This window comes from Balaenoptera acutorostrata, chromosome 2 (genome assembly GCF_949987535.1).
Source record: "Balaenoptera acutorostrata chromosome 2, mBalAcu1.1, whole genome shotgun sequence".
Lineage (NCBI taxonomy): Eukaryota > Metazoa > Chordata > Mammalia > Artiodactyla > Balaenopteridae > Balaenoptera > Balaenoptera acutorostrata.
Window position 1 is genome coordinate 16,297,466 of NC_080065.1, and position 19,061 is coordinate 16,316,526.

Here is a 19,061-nt window from a genome sequence, read left to right on the forward strand (position 1 = left end):
GCGGCGAGAGGAGGCGCCTGGCGCTAACAAAAGTCCGGCCCTTGGGCGAGCGGCGCCGGGCCGCGAGTCTTTGCTCGCTCCGGGCACCCGCAACAAGTGGCCGCCGCGCCCTCCCCGGGGAAGCCGCGGGTGCGCAGGAGCGCCCGGAGGAAGCGGCGGAGCCCGGGAGCCCCGGCCGCCCGCGCGGCTCAGCGTCCACCGCTGGGGGATCGGGGCGGGCGGATGGGGACCCGGCGGCGGCGGCGCGGCGAGCCTCTGGGCGGCCCCGGGGCGCGGGCTCTCCGCGGCGCTGCGCCCACCGGCCCCGAACGCGGATTCTAAGGGCGGCGGCCGCCCCCCGGCCCCACCCGGCGCAGTCGGGGGTACCAGGAGGGGACGGAGCGCCCCCTCCCACCGGAGTGCGGGGGCCGCCCCCGTCCGGAGGTCGGCCCCGGAGCGTGGGGTATGCGCAGCTAAAGGTCCCGTCGGGCGGGCTTTCCTCTGGCGGAGCGCGCAGGCGGTGCGCCCCACCTATGGAGTGTCCAGGGAGACGGCGGGCATGACGGCGGCAGGATGGGCGCGAACAATGGCAAACAGTACGGCAGTGAGGGTGAGTGGGCCGCCAGTCCTCACAACTCCCCAGTCGCGCTCCCCTCCCTTCCCCTCGCCCTCCCGTCTGGGAAGGAAGATTCTCGCACGCTGCCGGGGCGCATCCCCATTTGGCACCCTGTCTGGGCCGTCACCTTCCCTTTTGGCTCTGAGTACTTCGGCGCCCCGAGGATGCTTTCCCACCGCGGGGGTCTCTCTAACCAACTTCCCATGTTGCCTTTGGGACGGCTCGAGTTGCATTTCTGTCTCTTTCTGAAACCATGTGCCTCAGTTTCCCTTCCCTGGGCATCTGGGGTTTCGGATGATGGTTTGGCAGAGGGCGGAAGACGTTTTGGAAAAACAACGCAGTGAAAATTTTCCCAGGCCTTTGTGCACCAGTCCCCGGGACTCTCCTGTAGCAGGAAAAACTTCTGGAAGAAGTTAAGTTTCCATTCTCTGCTCGCTGCCCCCCGAGCTGACAGCTTCGTAAAACTGACCACCTAGGGGCCGTGTGAGGCGAGGAGTGGCGGGGGGCTTTGTCTGGGCTCTCTCGGGGCTCGAGACGGGCAGAGGACCATCTGTTACGTGTGGCTGGAAATTGCACAGAAATATTGCCTGTCAAGTGGGAACTTGGAAGTTGGGGAAACTTTAAACTCCACCTACTCCTAAAAGGATGATGGATATGTGGGTTGGCTTCTCCCTCGCCCCTCCCCGCCCTTTGCATAGAACCGTAGTGTTGCAACCCGGTTGATTAACTGCATGCCCCTCATATGCATACGGCAAAGGCATTTCCCGCAGTTCAGTAGTTAGGAAGGTTTGTCTTTTCGTGAACTTGGCTGGAGGGGAGTGGAAGAGACAGGGTTGGTTTTACAGCCCGCCCCCAGAGGACCGGCGGTTAGAAACGGGGTCCAGCGCCTGAAGACTGGTAGGAATGCAGAATGGCTCTTCAGCCTGTGGTGTTAGGGAAACTCCTATCATCCTCTTCAAAACTTTGAGCTGTGGCCACAGAATGTGGACGTCTCTCCCCATGTTTGCGTCTGTGTTCTTTCTCAGCAGCTTTGTGGAATTACAGCAGAAACCGACCCTAAAAAACCGTATCCACAAGAACCTTTTGTTTAAATCATTCTTTTCCAGAGCATCATGTTTTGAATTCCACATATATATATATATATATATATATATATATGAAATATATATATTTCCTTATTCTGGGCAGTTATGTGAAAGAGGTTTTTTTTTCCTGACAATTTCTTTTTTAAAAAGTTGAAAGGTGGTCTTTTTAGAGAGCAGCCGTGAAATTATGCCAAAAAAGATTATTGGAGAATCTTGGCCACCCCCCAAAACTTCTTGAAGTAAATGTTTTTAAAAATTGTGGAAAAAAGAAAGATTAAGCGTCCTTACGCTGAGTTATTAAAGAAGCTTTCAGGGAATGAAGTGTGTGCTTGTCAGTTCTGGGTGTGCATACATTATGCCATTTGAACACTGGTGGGGGGGGGAATGGACACCCCAAGAGGAACACAGAGTCACTGCTCTGTGTTCTAAAACAAAACCCCTCACACTCTTCCTAATCCTCTGCAACTTGTTCTGAGATCCCAGCGTTCTTGCATTGTACAGTGTGTGGTGTATGACTACTTCCTGTCTGAACAGTGGAGGTTTCAACCCTTGGGAGAGGAAAGGAGAGACAGAGAACTAATGTTCTCCAGCTGTTATCCGTAAATGCTACCTCTGCATTTTCACTTCAGCTGAAGGGAAATTTTACTGGGATCTGATTTAGATACACTGTGGACTTTTTACAGGAAAAATCTCTTGGGCTCAGCTGATTCAAGGGGACCAAAAGGAAGCTTTGGGAGGTAACTGAGTTTTGGCTGGAGGGACACGTTGTGTTCAGCGTTCATCAACTCTCTTCAAGTGCATCGCCATTCCTCTGTGATAGGTGGGGGGAAAATAGAGAAATCGAATAACAAGAGCTTTTCAAAAATCTTTTCTCTCCCCAGTTACACTGGGCCTCTCCTAATATATGTCATTATAATATATGTAATGTATTATATGGTTATAATATATGTAGTTGGGTATGGTCAGCTTTATTACATTGTGCTATGGGATGGTAAAATCTATGCAGATAAGCCTTCGGAATTTGGTGTGTTAGTGCCACACCAAATCCTTATCTAAATCTTTCTTATCTACAATGTCAACTTTCAAAGAAAGTGAAAGCAACCCCTAGACATAGTATTTCTATTATCAAAGCAGACTGAGAATTAAGAGAGTTTCATAGATTTAGTGCAATTTAGGTGTGGTATATTTCAAATTATCAACAAATGCGGATCCACAGAATGGCTCAGTGAGAGATCCCCCAACTATAAAACATTGGTGTTCGTGTATACTTTAAAAAACTGTAACTTCAGTATATTTTACTTACTAGTGGAGCTGACACCACCATGTAAATGGCCCTGAAATTTTACAGATATTGTTGTGAATTATTAGAACTTTCAAAACTTCAGTATTTCATCTGTAATCTCACTTTCTCCTGCTCCTGGAAAATATCTTTTTTGTTAAAAAAAATATTCCCAAGACTTACCTTAGCAGGTGCAATTCCTACTTCTGCATCATTCCAGGTCCCACAGCAGCAGTATCACCTGGGAGCTTGTCAGAAATGCAGAATCTGAACCACATGCATGTTAAAAGCTCGAGGCAGTTCTGGTATGGGATGCAAAGCATTGACTTGAGAGTCTAGAAATGTGATTCCAGCTTCAACTTAGCTACTGTGACCTTGCTCAGTTGTCTCCAAATCTTAAGGCCTTTCTTCTGTAGAGTGAGGAGAGAATTTTTTTTTTTAATTGGCTTTATTTGTCATGCTCATCCTTGAACATGCAGTCCTTCATTTTAGTTTGCTCTTATAATGCCTTAATGGACCACTTAACAGAGATTCGCCTTGGGAAGACATGTTGTAATAAATAGGGAAGTTAAGACTATTATTGCCCTGAAATCAGTAGATGCCCCAATCCCTTTGTTATCCCCTTTACCCTCATCTCTATCTTCCTTACTCATTCCCACTTCCTCTCTTAACTCAATCAATCTCTGCTTTTTCTCCTGAGATTAAAGTTATGTGTTTATCAATAGTGGGTGTTTCCAGTGTTTTGTTTTCCTAAATACTTAGTGAACGTTCAGGTTAAGGATTTAGTCCGCAGCCTTTAGACAGACTTGGATTTTGCTCCAGCAAAAAGTTGCCACACCACTGCTGATGTTCAGCTTTCTAGAAATATAAGCGAATGTCTAAATGATTAGTATGTTCCAGTAAACTCTTATTATGGAGGGCTGATTTTTTCTCTTTGTCTTCTTTCATAAAATTTAAGTTACAGCCCATGTGTAGAAATCTGGAGAATAAGCTGGGGTGATTCAAAGCCATTAGAACCATTAGCTTTGACTCCAGTTAAACCAAATAAACAAATCTCTCTGTTCAAGTAGTGAGAGAGGAGCTGCCTTTCCTGCCTTTTAAGGTTTCCAGCCTCACCCTCACTCACTCGGTGGTTTCGTTGTTATGTTTATTCTACTCCAGCAGGGCTGAGTCTGTTGTCCTTACACTGTTAACAGCTTCTTTGTAAAATCCTGCCTGTCGTTGAATTGGAGCTGCTGAGGCCTTGTGATGGGGCTTGACCTTGGTAGCTCTGCTGCTCTATCAACGCCCTGAGTCCCTTTTCACCATTTCAGATCTGTGCTTCTCAGATATGTTGCCTGGGAGCATAAATCATCACCAGTCCATCACCACTTTGGGAAGCATATCTTGAAAGAATAATAACGATGGCAAGTAACATTTATTGAATGCTTACTTTGTCCAAGCATGATCCTGAGCCCTTCACGTACACTGGCTCTTGTTGTTACCGAGTCCAACCTGACTCTGCTTGCTGCACGACAGGCCAATAAATCGGGAGACGAGGTACTGAGGCAAGGATAGCAACTTTATTTGGAAAGCCGGGCGTCCAAGAAGATGGCAGACTAGGGTCCCAGAGTACCATCTTATGGGGTCTGGATGCTAGTTTCTCTTATAGAACAGAGAAGGCGGGGAGGTGAGGAAGTAAAATAAAAAGGCCATAAGTCTTGCAAAACATCTCCTAGTTTGGCCAGCCTCAGGGAGGGGATGTGTTACTTTCTTCTTTCTTGCAGCCATTCACAGGTGGGCAGAATGTTTCCCTGTGAACTGAACAAAGGCACTTTAACATTTAGGCAGAGGGGCAGGGTTCCCTGAGGGAGGCCATTAGGTATGCTAATAGCTATAGACAACATCATTTTAGTGATTATAGTAAAAAAAAGCAACAGGAGAGCAAAGGTTAAAGTAAAAGAAACAGATCCAACACGGAGTTAGATTTTGTTCTTCCCTGTTACAGTGTAATTCTCATGACAATCCTGATCCTATGGGGCAGGTGTTCCTATGTCTCCATTCTACTGCTGAGGAAACAGAGGTGCAGAGAGGATGGTCATTCTCCCAAGATCCTGTTACAGGTAGCGTAGGTGGAATTGGGATTCAGGGCCAAGTATAAGCCCAGTTACTTATTCATTCTTTCATTCAACCAGTATATGTTGACTTCTTATTTCCTACCATGTGCCAGGAACTCCTCTAGATTCTTGGAATACAACAGTAAACAGATAAAGATCCTGTCCTGGTGAATCTTATCTTCATCTGTGTGCATGTGTCCACGTGTGTTGGGAGGGAGGTGAAATGGAACAGTTAACATGTGTGCACACATGCACAGTCATTTAGTAAACCACATGGTAAGTTCTAAGGGGCTAAGTCTCTGCATAAAGAAAATTGTCAAATTAAGACTGATGGGGGGACTTCCCTGGTGGTCCAGTGGTTAAGACTTGGCCTTCCAACGCAGGGGGTGCCGGTTTCATCCCTGGTTGGGGAGCTAAGATCCCACATGCCTCCTGGCCAAAAAAACTAAAACATAAAAAACAGAAGCAATATTGTAACAAGTTCAATCAAGACTTTAAAAAAATGGTCCACATCTAAAAAATCATTTAAAAAAAAAAAAAGACTGATGGGAGTTGGGAAGAGAAGGGTGTGGCAATTTTAATTAGAGTGGTCACTGTGGGCCTTATGGAAAAATTGGCATTTAGACTGAAACTTAAAAGAAGTGAGGGACTAAGCCCTGAGGATCCATGTAGCATGTTGACTGTTCCTTTCAACCACTGTGTTCTACCAGAGTGAATACTCTTTATGCCGGAGGGCTTGCATCATCATTTCGTGCAGGTGTAAAAGTGTAACATGGTCAGTCTTCTGTAAGTAGTCAGCTAGAGTGGAACAGAGTCAGTCTGGCCACTGGGCATATTTTTTGCCTAGCGTCTTTACAAATATGTTTTATCCAATGGTATTCTAGCAGATGGTTTGTGACTGCTTTTGTAGGGAGGGGAGGGTGAGCCTAGGAAATTGCCCTTCATTCTGCAACCAGTAGATGTTGCCTGACTTACTGGATGTGTGACTGCTCAGCCGAAGATCTCTCCAAAGGTCTCTGTAATTCTTAGTTGGATGTAGCTCTTTATCTTTTGCCTCCAGTAAATAAATTCATTCTGATGAAAATCAGAAGATATATGATCGTGATTCCACTGTTTGGCTCAAATCAAAGCATTAGTGACGTTATCAGTACCATTTTTAGTCTGACAGTGTGTTTTCAGAGATTTGAGGAATCTTTTTGCATATTTAAAACAGAAAGAGAAGAGAGGTAACTTTTCGTTCTCCTTAAGAATCAACTCACGGCAACTTTGTTTCAGCTCTCTCTGCCCTTTGAAACAGAATGAATTCTGGGTTGATGTTGAGTAATTGATAATCCCTTTTACCCTTAGCCCTTATTGAGTGGTGTGTCTGGAAGTTGATTAGACTACTTGGCTTGGCTCTTTGACTGATGGAAACTCCTAGATATCACACACCATGGCATTTGGAATGTAGTAAAATATGTGACAGTATCTTGAATAAAATCTAGAGTGAATTAATTCTCTGAATAATGAAGAAGGGGATAAATGAAGTTTAGAAACTTAATACCTTAAAAAATAATATTTGAAGAGCTGTCATGATGAAGGTTAAATTTCAGAGTGCTGAGCAAAGACCAAGATATGTAAGTTACTAGCACGTAGGTAGTTTTGACTCAGTCTGAGGACGAGCTAATGATTAGAGCTGCCCACATCTGAGACTGGCTGCCTAATGAGGAAGTGAGTCCTCCCACATGGGAAGGGGGATCACAGTAAAGATTGTTGTGCTAGAGATTTCTGCATCAACTAAGGGGTCTACTATAGGACCCTACACCAAGATCCCTAGCAAACAATTTGCCATGTGCAGTTATTTATTTTTTAAATTGAAGTATGATTGATTTACAATGTTGTGTTAGTTTCAGGTGTACAGCAAAGTGATTCAATTCTACATACATACATATCTATTTTTTTCAGATTCTTTTCTATTATAGGTTATTACAAAATAGTTCCCTGTGCTCTACAAAACAGTCCCCTGTGCTCTGCAGTAGGTCCTTGTTGGTTATCTATTTTATATATAGTAGTGTGTATATGTTAATCCCAAATTCCTAATTTATCCCTCCCCCCTTTCCCATTTGGTGACCATAAATTTGTTTTCTGTGTCTGTGGGTTGCAGTTATGTTTGATGAAGGGTTATTGTTTGATTTGAACTCATATTGCTACTTCCCCCCCTTAATACGTTTCTATCTTTGTAGTTGTTGAAAAGTACTATCCCCACTTCCTCTAGGTTAATTTTCTCTCTCTGTTACATGTATGTGTTTATGTCTTTTTAGATATATTTAGATGTTAATTGGAAAATCAACTGATTTTATTTGTTTCCCTGCCTTCGGTGGTACATAATCTCCTGAGCCAAAAATTGGCTTTGATAAATGACATGTCCTATTTTCAGTGCAGTAATGGATATGGACTCTACCTACTGTGCCTTTTATTATGACCCTAAAACATGTAGATCTCCTGAAGTTGAAGCAAGACCCTGAATTGCGCTTGTGTTGACTATCTTGAATTAATGTTTTAGCTTTGTTGATAAGACTTAATTGGCATCATTGGTTAGTGACATCTGATCAGAAGCTACAAATTGACTAGAACCTCACAAAGACATCATTTTTCTCAAGGAGCCCTGGCTCCTTTTTGTTCAGCACCATGTCTTCTGTGCATGAGCTAGACAGGCAGTTCTGCCACGTGGTGATAAAGTCCATATCTGCTGAACTTTCCCAGAATGTGGCTTTTTTTGGGTTTTGGTTACAGAAATTTAGACCTCTTCTTCCATCTACTCACTGCGTTAAATCTCTAGATAGAATAAGACTTTTGCTTTAAGGAAGTTCAGTATCTAACTGAAAAGCTAGGCAGGGAGGCCAGTGATTTCAGAACAAGATGATAAATGCTGTTTCACAGAGGGACCCTACTTTTCCGATGTGTGTGAATGTAAGTGATAAGTGGGAAGTGGGCATAAGACTAGAGCAGCTCTAAATAATGACAGCACTGGACAATATCTGCAACTCCCCAAACATCTAAAGGATGCACATATTTTCTAAAACAACGACAACAATAACAACATATACACACCTCTATATATAAAATAGATAACCAACAAGGACCTACTATATAGCACAGGGAACTATACTCAATATTTTGTAATAACCTATAAGGGAAGAGAGTCTGAAGGAAAAAAAATATGTATACACATTATATAATATATGCATATATATATTATATATATATATAACTGAATCACAGTGCTGTATGCCTGAAACTAACATGGTATTATAAATCAACTATACTTCAATTAAAAAAGGGAAACAGGTAAATTGGAGGGGGAGTCACTTACACTCTTGGGAGAAACTAAATCTTTTGTTAGGAGTCTTTCCCTAATTTTTCCCGAAAATCTTCATGTTCCATTTCGGATGTCGTTTATTCCATGGGAAGTGGTTCTTGTGGGACCTGTAAGCGAGGACCTTGGAAGGCTTCAGAGGAGGCGCAGGGGCATCTGACCAGCCTAGGTCCTCACCACACCTGTACCCTGCAACCAAGGAGAATGGGAGCCTGCAGGCAGATGCTTTTTAAATGTGCCAGTTCATACCCCAAAGACGTACAACTTTCAGACTTCTGACACGAATGATTATGAACCATCTCTGAATTTTCCTGAGTAATGAAATCTAAACACGTGGTCACCATTCTCCCCGTTCCCTGGGTGAAGGAGTGTCGACTTTGTCTGGAGCCGTAAATCTTTATTCGGTTGTGCATTAGATATGCTCACTCTATCAATCCCTATTTAACTTCTAAACCAGTAACAAAATGAAAAACAGTTGTTAACACTGCACGAACTCATAATGGTAACTTTAGAAGCCTTGAGCAGAAATGTTAGAACGTTATAACATGTAGAAATGTTATTAAATGTTATAACGTGTAGAAATGTTATTAAAACATTTTTTTGTTTGCTACCCTTTCTGTGGTAAATTCCTGTGCTGCATTTTCCAAGCAGATGTAGCAGTGGAAAGGCAATCAGAATTTCTAGAGAAAAATTTCAGGAATTTTTCTTCTGCTCATGGATTGACCTTCTGGCTGCGAGTCACCCACTTTTTGGCAAGGCGGAGAAGTCAGGAAAAGGCTCGTTGTATGTGCAGTTGAACCTTTGACCCGATGGAGTACTCGAATTGAATCTCAGGAGCCTCTGGGTTAGGTCCAAGTCTAAGGCCAGGCCTTCCACAGTCCAGCTGTCGGAGGTGGCTCAGACCCCAGGGAGAGGATTAACAGGTATGAGACTGAGGGTGGAGGGGAAGAAACGTAAATAAGAGGAGAGGGAAGAAGAGGAGAAATTCAGAGAGAATTGGTGTTAGGGCACTGATTGCCCTCTACCGTAAAGAATGGAATCACTGTTCTACTCAGTGCTCTTTTCTTACAAATATCTTAGTTCAAGGAACAAAAACAATTACTAATAGATACTTGGTAGGCTTGGCTGTTGCCAGGTTTGCTGTATTTTCAGTCATTTCAGTAATAGTAACAATTACTGAGCAGTTAGTAGATGCTACTTCCCTCTCCGAGCATGTTACACACACTCATTCCTGTAGTTCAAGACAGCCTGGGATGCGGGCACAGATCATCCCATTTTGCAGTTGCCAACACAGGAGCTACGAGGCAAGGCGGACTGACTGCCCAGGGCACAGAGCTGGTGAGTGGTGCAGTCCAGTCTGAAATCCCTGTGGCTGTGCTGGCTTTTGTGCCCCTCTCCGCTGTGCCCCTGACCCCCTCCTGCGTGGGCATGTCAGTTGCAACCAGAGTCTTTCCTGATCTTTGTTTTGTTTGTGTGTTTCAAAGGATTGCAGTGACTGCGGAAGTAGCCCGTTAAAAATGAAAGTGACAGTTTTATGTATGGATGAGGTGAGCAAAAATGAGAGACATCTTTGGAAGGAAACTTTCAACTCACTTTACCTGGCTCTCCCAAGGGCCAATTAACTGCTCATTAGGCACCAATCTGCTGACAAATTGGCAGGCTGACTAGTGTCTCTGAGAATGGCAGCCTGTAAGATAATTAGCATATTCTGTAGAGTCTTCAGAGCGCCTAGTAGAGCTGGGAGGCTGTCCCACTTCGCCCCAGAGCGTTAGCAAATTATCTTGGTGCCAGGATAGCTTTTGACCTGGGACGGCCACCTGCTCACAAACAAAAGCTAACGGAGAACTGAAAGAGGTGCGCACGTTTTCCTTCCTAAATAGTTTATAAGTTATATCTTGTATTTCCCTCTGGTTTCAAAAGTACGGATTTGAAACAGCCATTAGTGTGGGGAATTATTCCAATATGTATTTGTATTTGCCTTTATCTTTGCTAGCCTCTGGGAGACTTCTCCATGAGGATGTCTAGGAAATTGCTTTGGAAACTATAAAGCGTTTCAGAAATTAATCTCATTTATCATCACAGGGACTGTGGGAGGGGTGTCTGCCATGATCCCCAGTTTGTAGATGAGGAAACTGAGGCCTTGGCAGGTTAAATGATTTGCCTTGATTTTACAGTTGAGAATAGATGGGGTCATTCCGATTCCAAATTTAGTACACTTTCCATCATAATATGGCTTCCCTTAGAATGCTACAAGAAAAAAGAATATAATCATACCTAGGGTATTATCACCAGGCATCTGTGACAGTATTTTATTTTTTTATTTTTTATTTTTTAAAAAAATTTATTTATTTATTTATATTTGGGTGTGTTGGGTCTTCGTTTCTGTGCGAGGGCTTTCTCTAGTTGCGGCGAGCGGGGGCCACTCTTCATCGTGGTGCGCGGGCCTCTCACTGTCACGGCCTCTTGTTGCGGAGCACAGGCTCCAGACGTGCAGGCTCAGTAGTTGTGGCTCACGGGCCTAGTTGCTCCGCGGCATGTGGGATCTTCCCAGACCAGGGCTCGAACCCATGTCCTCTGCATTGGCAGGCGGATTCTCAACCACTGCGCCACCAGGGAAGCCCTGTGACAGTATTTTAAATTGCTTGCACCCAAGGATGAAAGTGGGGGTCTGCAAGCATCCATCCTGTCCTTTAATTGCTTTTGGAGCTCTAGTATTGATAGAAGCAGAGAAGTCTGCTCCTTCTTGGTCATCTCAGGCCGCAGAGCTGTGCCACTGCTCAAGGGAGCAGCCTTGCAGTGGTAAGATTATTATAATGAGAATGCAGAGTGAATTGTTAGATAAATATTCAGGACAAGATGGCCTTGTTTGCTAGGGTGTCACTTGCAAGCTGATAAAACTCAGCTGGGGCTGTGAGGGGTGTTTGCTTCTGAAAGCTTCTGCTCTAGATGCGTAGAGAAAGTTACTTTACTTTTGGGAGGATCAGAGAATCAACTCTACAAAATTGGGGCCCATCAGCATCACTGGAGTCCTTATTGTCTTCAGTCTTCTGGTTTCCTTTGCTGTTGAAGAACCACATTGTTCAGAGGTCTTTGGAAGTGTTGAGGTCCTGGACAAGCCCTTTAGGATGAGTTGCTATCAGAGGTCACTGAGGTTCTGATGTTGTTGTGATAGAAATCCACACTGTCATTTAGCCTTTAATTGCTTTACTTTCCACTCATTGCCCTCTGGTTTACTGTCTATTTTTTTGTTTTTTTCTGTTTCTTGTTCCTTTGTATTTATTTATTGCTCATCCTACCACATGCTTACCTGACATGACTGTAACCCTGTTCACGTGTTAGGTCCTTAATATATTTTTGTTAAACAAATACATGAGGGTGAATCTGTAGCCATGATCTTTATTGGATCTAAAAAAGCCTATGAAAACCCTATCATATTTTCAGTGAACTTTTCTTAGACTTGAACATTTTACTCTTAAAAGAAAGTTTCTCTGGGCATGTTTTCTTCTGAGGATATTCTAACTTGGACTTTTATTTTGAACAGTGTGGATGTATCTTATGGATGAAAATAGTTTAGCTTGTGTACTTAAGGAAAAATGAAATATGTATTTTTTAGCATTGCTGAAAACAATTGCAGAAGACATTTCAACTTCACTGATTTACAGTATTGTGGACTTAATTATTTTCAATGAGAAAAATGAAATATGTATTTTTCAGCATTGCTAAAAACAATTGCAGAAGACATTTCAACTTCACTGATTTACAGTATTGTGGACTTAATTATTTTCAATGAGAAAAATGAAATGTATTTTTCAGCATTGCTAAAAACAATTGCAGAAGACATTTCAACTTCACTGATTTACAGTATTGTGGACTTTATTTTCAGTGAGTATTGAGTAGAATGCTACTGTTTATTTTTAATAAAAAATATTATTGTATTTATTGTACAATAAAATTATATTGTTTGGTAATATTTGTTTCAGCTGCTTTGGAAATTGAGTTTACGTGACAATTTAAGTCAATCAATCTACAAAGCATTTAAAAATTGATCTCTAAATTAATAAATTACTCCTTTGGCTCTGTTCTCTTCTCTGCATTAAAGGGTTATAGCATTATGAATCCTTTTAAATTTCTATATTCATCTACTTCATGCTGGGGGCTCTGCATCTTTATTTTTCTCCTTTTTATTATGCAAAATATAAAAGTTATTAGATGTGTCTGGTATGATTGGAATGGTTTCTAGTAGGTCTTCTGTTTCTGGCTTCCCTCCTTACTAAAATCAGAAGTGAAATAATCAATTTCGGAAAAAAAGAAAAACATTATTGAGCTGTAGTGTGTGTATATGTGTATACATACACGAGACTATTTAAATAACCCTTTCCTATAAATTCAGCAAAATCCGTTATTCCTCACATCCGTTTTTTTCTGTAAATGAAGAGAAATATGTAACTTATAAGGAATTAAAAAATACAATTAAAATTAAAGAGCCATTTTTTTTTTAAGAGTATGGTATCTGTTAGAGGAACAGCTTTAGACAAAGGGTCACCGTAAGAATCAAACTAAAGAAGAAGCAAATAGTCCAACACACGAGCTTTCTGAGATGGAACTTGGGACAGAGGTGTCTAGTTTATGAACAGACTTGAAATGGTTCTGTGACATGATATCCGCTTGGAACCGTATGTTTTAGTTTGTTTACCTGAATATGTGTTCAGCTCAGATGAGTGGATATAATCTCTGTTGCTGATAATTGTACTCTGCATGGCACTGAGCCTGGTTGACATTTGTTCTGAAGTGCCAGAGCATAAATTCAGATTCAAGGCGGCATTCATACACTCATTTTTGTCTTTTGGTTTCTGATTTTAAAGGTCAGCAGCTGCTCCGCTGGTTGGAAAGATTTATGTAGCCCCATTTGGACAATGTATATTGTGGAGGCTACTATAAATTTCAAGACTTGACATTTCTGTCCTGAACAGCTTACTTTTCACATCTCATTTTGCATCCACTTTGCCTACTTAATTATATTTTAGTAATTTTCTCTATTTTCCAACTCTCCCAAAGACCTCTCCTGTTGATCACCCTGTGAGCTTGTTTTGAGAGACAGTATTTCCTTGGGGAGTCTTTCTCCATTCCTGAAGCCACAACATGAACTGAGCAATACAAAGCCAATTCCCTCCCCTTGGTTGTGCTTCAAATAGTCATTTCTTTGATACAGGCTAATAAAAACAGGAAAAGGATCATTTTTAAATGCTTTGGTTGGGGTTGTTTTACTTCCAATAAGGAAAATTGCCTCACAAGGGGGAGCATGGGTAATAAAGTTACAACTAACTGAGTAATTGTATTCAGTCTAACGTCAAAATCTGCAAGCTGCTGCCTGCAAATCTAATTTAATCGTGGGATTGCTGTGTGTCCACTGTGGTGTGTAGATTTGAATTTGCTGCTGTTGATCAACTCTTCACAGTTAATGGAGTTGAATTTCAAATGCTCCTGGAGAGGTTTGATATGTGTGGGGGTTTTTCCTTCACAATCTTTGTAAGCCTTGAGGTAGGTAATAAAAAGGGCTTTGAGGGTAGATCAAGAATGAAACATGTAATAGAATCTTGGATGTGTTCATGGTGAAATTGACCACAGATCAGCTGACAGTGAAAGAGACTGAGGCACAAAGAAATGAAAGAGTTTGGTTAAGGTCATACAGAGTGCAGGTGTTTCTTTTAAATCCATTTCTTTCTTACTCACCATGCTTCATGCCCTTTTTTCTTACTTTCAGAGGATTTGAGGTGAATGTAGTCGCTGTTTTCCTTCTCTGTGCAGTTAGCCCCTCCGCGACTGACTCTCTCCTACCCCAAGCATGGCTCAGGGCTTCTCCGGAAATTACTCTCACTCAGGGCAAGGGAGCAGCCCCCATCGAATGACTTTTTGAGGCGGGGGTACAGTTTGGGACAACTCTGAAGAGCCATCTTTGGTCCGGAACTCTAGTTGGCTGAGTCCTATATTGCACCTGCATCACAGACCAAATTCTGTCTCTGTCTGCCTTCTCCCTTGCCTTTCCTAAGTGTGATGCCAAGGGTACTTCCCAATAAAGCTCCTGTACTTCAAATCATATCAGAGACTATTTACTGGGGAAACCAATAGAAGACAACGGAGAAGCTGAATACGACGCTATTCTGGCAGTGGTCAAGGGCAGGATGCCACTGCTGGGAAAATCATCTTTCTGGGAATCCTGGCTGTTCTTAAAAGGGAGCCTTCATCTGACAGTTAAGAGACATGAATGGATTTTTGCTTGGGGACCTAGTCTAATCCTTTCATTGTATAGATTTAGGAAATAAAGCCCCATGCACTAAAGTAACTTGACCAAAAGTACATAGCTGGTTGGCAAAAGAGCAAAAACAGGCTTATAGTTCCAGGTGCTGTTTTTGAAGAGCCGTATTGGAATTTGTTCAGAGTTGTTTTGCTGCTGTAACTCAGAATTGACTGCAGATGGGTCTAGAGACCATTTATCTGTCTGATCCGTTTGTTCAACTCTGGCACTGAAGTCAGACATCTCAATAATTTCTCCGTGGTTCTATCTTGCTGCTTGTCTACTATTCTTTGAAGAGTGATCTCTGAAGCTCACCACAGTTGAATAGTGAAGAAGAAATGGCGAAGTAGAAACAGATGGTCATAGTTATTACTGCCTGAAATCAGCGTTTTGTGATACTGGCTATTAAGAGAATTGGGAAATTGGCAAGGCTTATTGCATGATAGGCCAGTGGCAAGTACAGATTCATTAGGTGGATGAAACATGCAGGGGTGGGTTGAAAGAATCATAAGCAAAATGAAAAATGATGACAAATTAATATTTAGTCTCCTGATCATCCTCAATAGTTTATTAGTCATTTTATTATGCTCAAATAATGTTCCATTGAGATTATCAAATGACTGTAAGCTCAGAGTCACTGTGGTCCTGAGAAATTTGGAAGGAATTGAAAAACAAATTATTAGTTTGTTATTATCACTACTACAAGGATCCAGATTTTATATAGTTTCCTTGGCATAATTAACCAGCTACTGTCTTAGAAAATATTCTTTGACTCCTATCATCTGTAAATTAAGTAGAAATTTATTTTATTTGGTACTCAAGGCCCTATGTGTGCTTAGACAGATTCCCTCTCTGGCTTTCTCTCAGGATGCTCTTCTATAAGTACTCCATACCCTGGCTAAACTAGGAACCTCAGTGTTCCCCAGATGTATCTTTTATTTTCCTAGATTTGTGTCTTTTGTCATGGGTTTTGTTTTTCTTGGACTGTTCTTTCTATTTGATTACCAATCAAGTCCTGCTCAGTGCAGGCCCAATTCAATGTTAACTTCTTAAAATAAAATTTTCTTTGATTTCCCTTAGATATATCTTTGTTCATAATGCTTATTAACCCCTTACTTTGAGGGAATATGTCAGGTGCTCTCAGCTGGATTTGCTTTTTCTTCCGTCTGATCCACTGTGGCATTTTATTTGTATGGAATTTTTATGTCCTACTTTGCATTTAGCTACTTGCATCTCTCTAATCCAGTAAATCTTTGTAGGTATCCATGTACCAAAATCTGTGCTCGGTTTTGAGGGGTAAAAAATATAAGAAATTGTTCTTGATTTAGGGGCCTGCAGTCTAGTAGATGGAATAAAGTACTGAAAGAGCCATGGGTGGCAAAAGTAAAGCATGTGATGGGGGACAGACCTGGCTGTGGTGAGCTTTAGCTGGGGATGTTCACAAGGACTTCTTATCTGAGATGACCGACCTTGAACTGGGTCTGGAAAAATGAGTCAGGGCTTGCCAGGCATGGCTATTAAGGAGGGAATGAGAGAAGGTCAGGCAAGGAGGCAGGAACCAGTGGGTCAACTACGAGGGGAGGAGAGGATGATCTGAGTTCAGACCCATACCGGGAGCAGTAGACCAGTGCACATGGCTGTGAAAGCAGCGTGAAGCCCTGTGAATGGCAGGAGGGCGAATCAATGCTTAGCAAAGGCAGCCAGCCTGGGACAGATTTAGAGAGATTGCTGGCCAGGCACATAGATTCCTCTTCTCCTTGTGAAGGGAGTGCCATTAATATAACTCCTGGCCTGGAGTATTTACCTGGTTGGTAAATTTGGAAGGGATAAAGTCGACATCTGAGCTCCATTCTGTTTTCCTCTTGGGGGAAGCTCTTCTGCGCAGAAGTAGACCGGCTTTGGTCTCATGCTTGCCAACACTTGGATTCAGTATTAGCCACTTGGCTGTAGACCTAAGACTATATACAACCTCTGAACTAGAGTTCCTGGAAATAAAGGAGCCATTTTCCTCTCTCTGCCACGCCTCTTTTCTGATTTCCTCAGTTTGTTTTGAATCTGACTGGGAGAGAGGGGTGCTATTCCTGGAGCCCCATGAAGACCCCAACAGTAGTATACGTAGGAGGGAGGAAGAACGGCCAAGTGAGGGCAGGTGAAAGCTTGAATTACAGCGGGGACATAATGACTGAGGAAGAAGGTACGGGTTTCAGCAGTGGAAAGAAGGTAGAAGGACTTGGGGACTCATGGGCTGAAGGGGATGAATGAGATGGAAGGTTCTAGAAAGACTCCGCCTTCTGGTTTGGGTGCTTGGGGGCCACATTAGCTCACAGACCTTAATGTTCTGATTGACCTGAGTTTCCCTGAATTGGTTCTGGAGGCCAGGACAGTTAATTTGGTCTTTGATCTCTCCTCTTGTCATCACCACCCAGGATCTGAAGGAATTTTTCAGGGACTGATACACTTGGGCATTTGCTCATCTAAATTGTTCAGTTCCTTTATTAATTCATTTAGCCAGCAGATATTTATTAATCTCCATCTGTCAGGCCCGGGCATGGCCTGCCCATGAGATATCGTGGTGAATAAAACATTCGCTTGTTATCTGCAGACTCAGGGTCTGGTGAGGAAGTCAGAGCATACAGTAGGGGGTTACAGGTTAAGCAGCTTTGGAGCCAAACAGCCCGAGTTAGAATCTGGATCCCACTACTTGCAAGACAGGCGACCTCATTAGAACCTCATTTTTAAGGGAGCTAAGTTGGTGTCTCCCTCAAATAGCTACTTCACACTATTTGTAACTTCTCCTGATTTGGCCCAGTAAACTGGTGGATTGGCTTTGAATAAATTCTTCCAGAAACTTAGAAAATTGAAAAAAAAAAATTGCTTTTGGAGTTCATTTTTTAAAACAGGAAATTCCTGTCTAAAGCTAGAAGAAGTTGTCACAGGAGCAGCATAAGTTATGCTCTATTTATCCCTCTTTTGGACGATCCCTTTAGATCAGCACTTGATGCAGGGAAGCTAGAATGTGGTTTATTTTTTGGTAAAGTTTTCATTTTTGAGTTCTAATTGCATGAAGGATTTGAAAAAGAGTTGAGCTATTTTTTTATTATGGCAAATCTGGATATTCCTGTGAAGTAGAGAGAGAGATCCAGTGTTTGTGGGATTTGAAGATAGACCTGGTATTAATAGGGGGTAATATTCTTTTTTTTTATTGAAGTATGGTTAATTTACAGTGTTGTGTTCGTTTCAGGTGTACAGCAAAGTGATTCAGATTCTTTTCCATTATAGGTTATTACAAGATATTGAATATAGTTCCCTGTGCTATACAGTAGGTCATTGTTGTTTACCTATTTTGTATATAGTACTGAATGTTAATCCTAAACTCCTAATTTATCTCCCCCACCCCAGCTAGCCCCTTTGGTAACCGTAAGTTTGTTTTCTATGTCTGGAGGTCTATTTCTGTTTTGTAAATAAGTTCAGGGAGTAACACTCTGATTTGTAGTTTTCTATGCCATTTCATACAGTGATGGACACTTTCATGGTTCTAAAACTGGGGGAAAAATCCCATTGTTTCAAGAGTCTTCAATCAATGTGAAATACCATTCACACACACAAATTGGGGGTGTGTGTGTGCGCGTGCGCGTGTGCGTGTGTGTGGTGTGTATGTATGTGCACTTTATTGTTCCTATTTTAAAAGTCACAAGATCAAATGATAGGCTACGTGCCAGATTCTTGCACAGTTATTTGCTATGATTAATTTGTCCACCAATGGCCAATCCTACAGAAATTGAAAAGGCTGCATTAGACAGAAGATGGCACAAAAGTAGTGGTCGGGTTTCCTAAAGGGTAATATTTGCTTTATTTAAAATTACTGATATTTAACCAAGAACAAAAATGCCTCAGTTTTGTCCTGTAAGCTTGTTTTCTTTCTCTTTTTTCTGCAAGTGAAGAGAAAAACAGAATCCTTCTGTAAGGAATTTAAGAAATCAATTATAAAGTAGCATTTGTTTCTTTAATAATATGGTATCAGCCCTACACAGGGAAGTGATATACTCTCTTTCATGTCAGGGCACCCTGAGTTTTAAAGATGGATTAGACCCTAGAGATGATTAGTATGATTAGTCCAGCGCACTCCTTTGGAGATTAACAAGAAGCTTGGGTACCAAATGCTTGAAAAGATACGCAAAGTCCTGTATGAGGTACAGCAGTGAGCGTGGTGGCTAAGGGCACAGACCTGGGTGCCGGACTTCCTGGGTGTCAACTGGCTCTGCCAGTTACTAGTCGTGTGATCTTGTGCAAGTTACTTAACCTCTCTGTGCCTCAGTTTCTGCATCTGGAAAATGGAGTTAGTAGCAGTTCTTCCCTCCA

The 19,061-nt window shown here is 42.2% G+C and overlaps 1 protein-coding gene across 3 annotated transcripts in view; it reads left to right on the forward strand.

The window, feature by feature from the left end:
* The first annotated feature begins 10 nt into the window (after positions 1 to 10).
* Positions 11 to 19,061, forward strand: part of FBXL7 (F-box and leucine rich repeat protein 7) — a 436,417-nt gene continuing 417,366 nt past the window's right edge. For 2 of the 3 annotated variants that reach the window (XM_007188244.2, XM_007188243.2), the window contains exon 1: positions 12 to 589. Coding sequence is in view for 2 of the 3 variants with exons in the window: in XM_007188243.2 (XP_007188305.1) it covers positions 553 to 589 (37 nt within the window). In the remaining variant the exon portion in view is untranslated. Of the gene's footprint in view, positions 590 to 19,061 lie in introns of all 3 variants that reach the window. The other variant, XM_057540507.1, reaches the window with a different exon arrangement.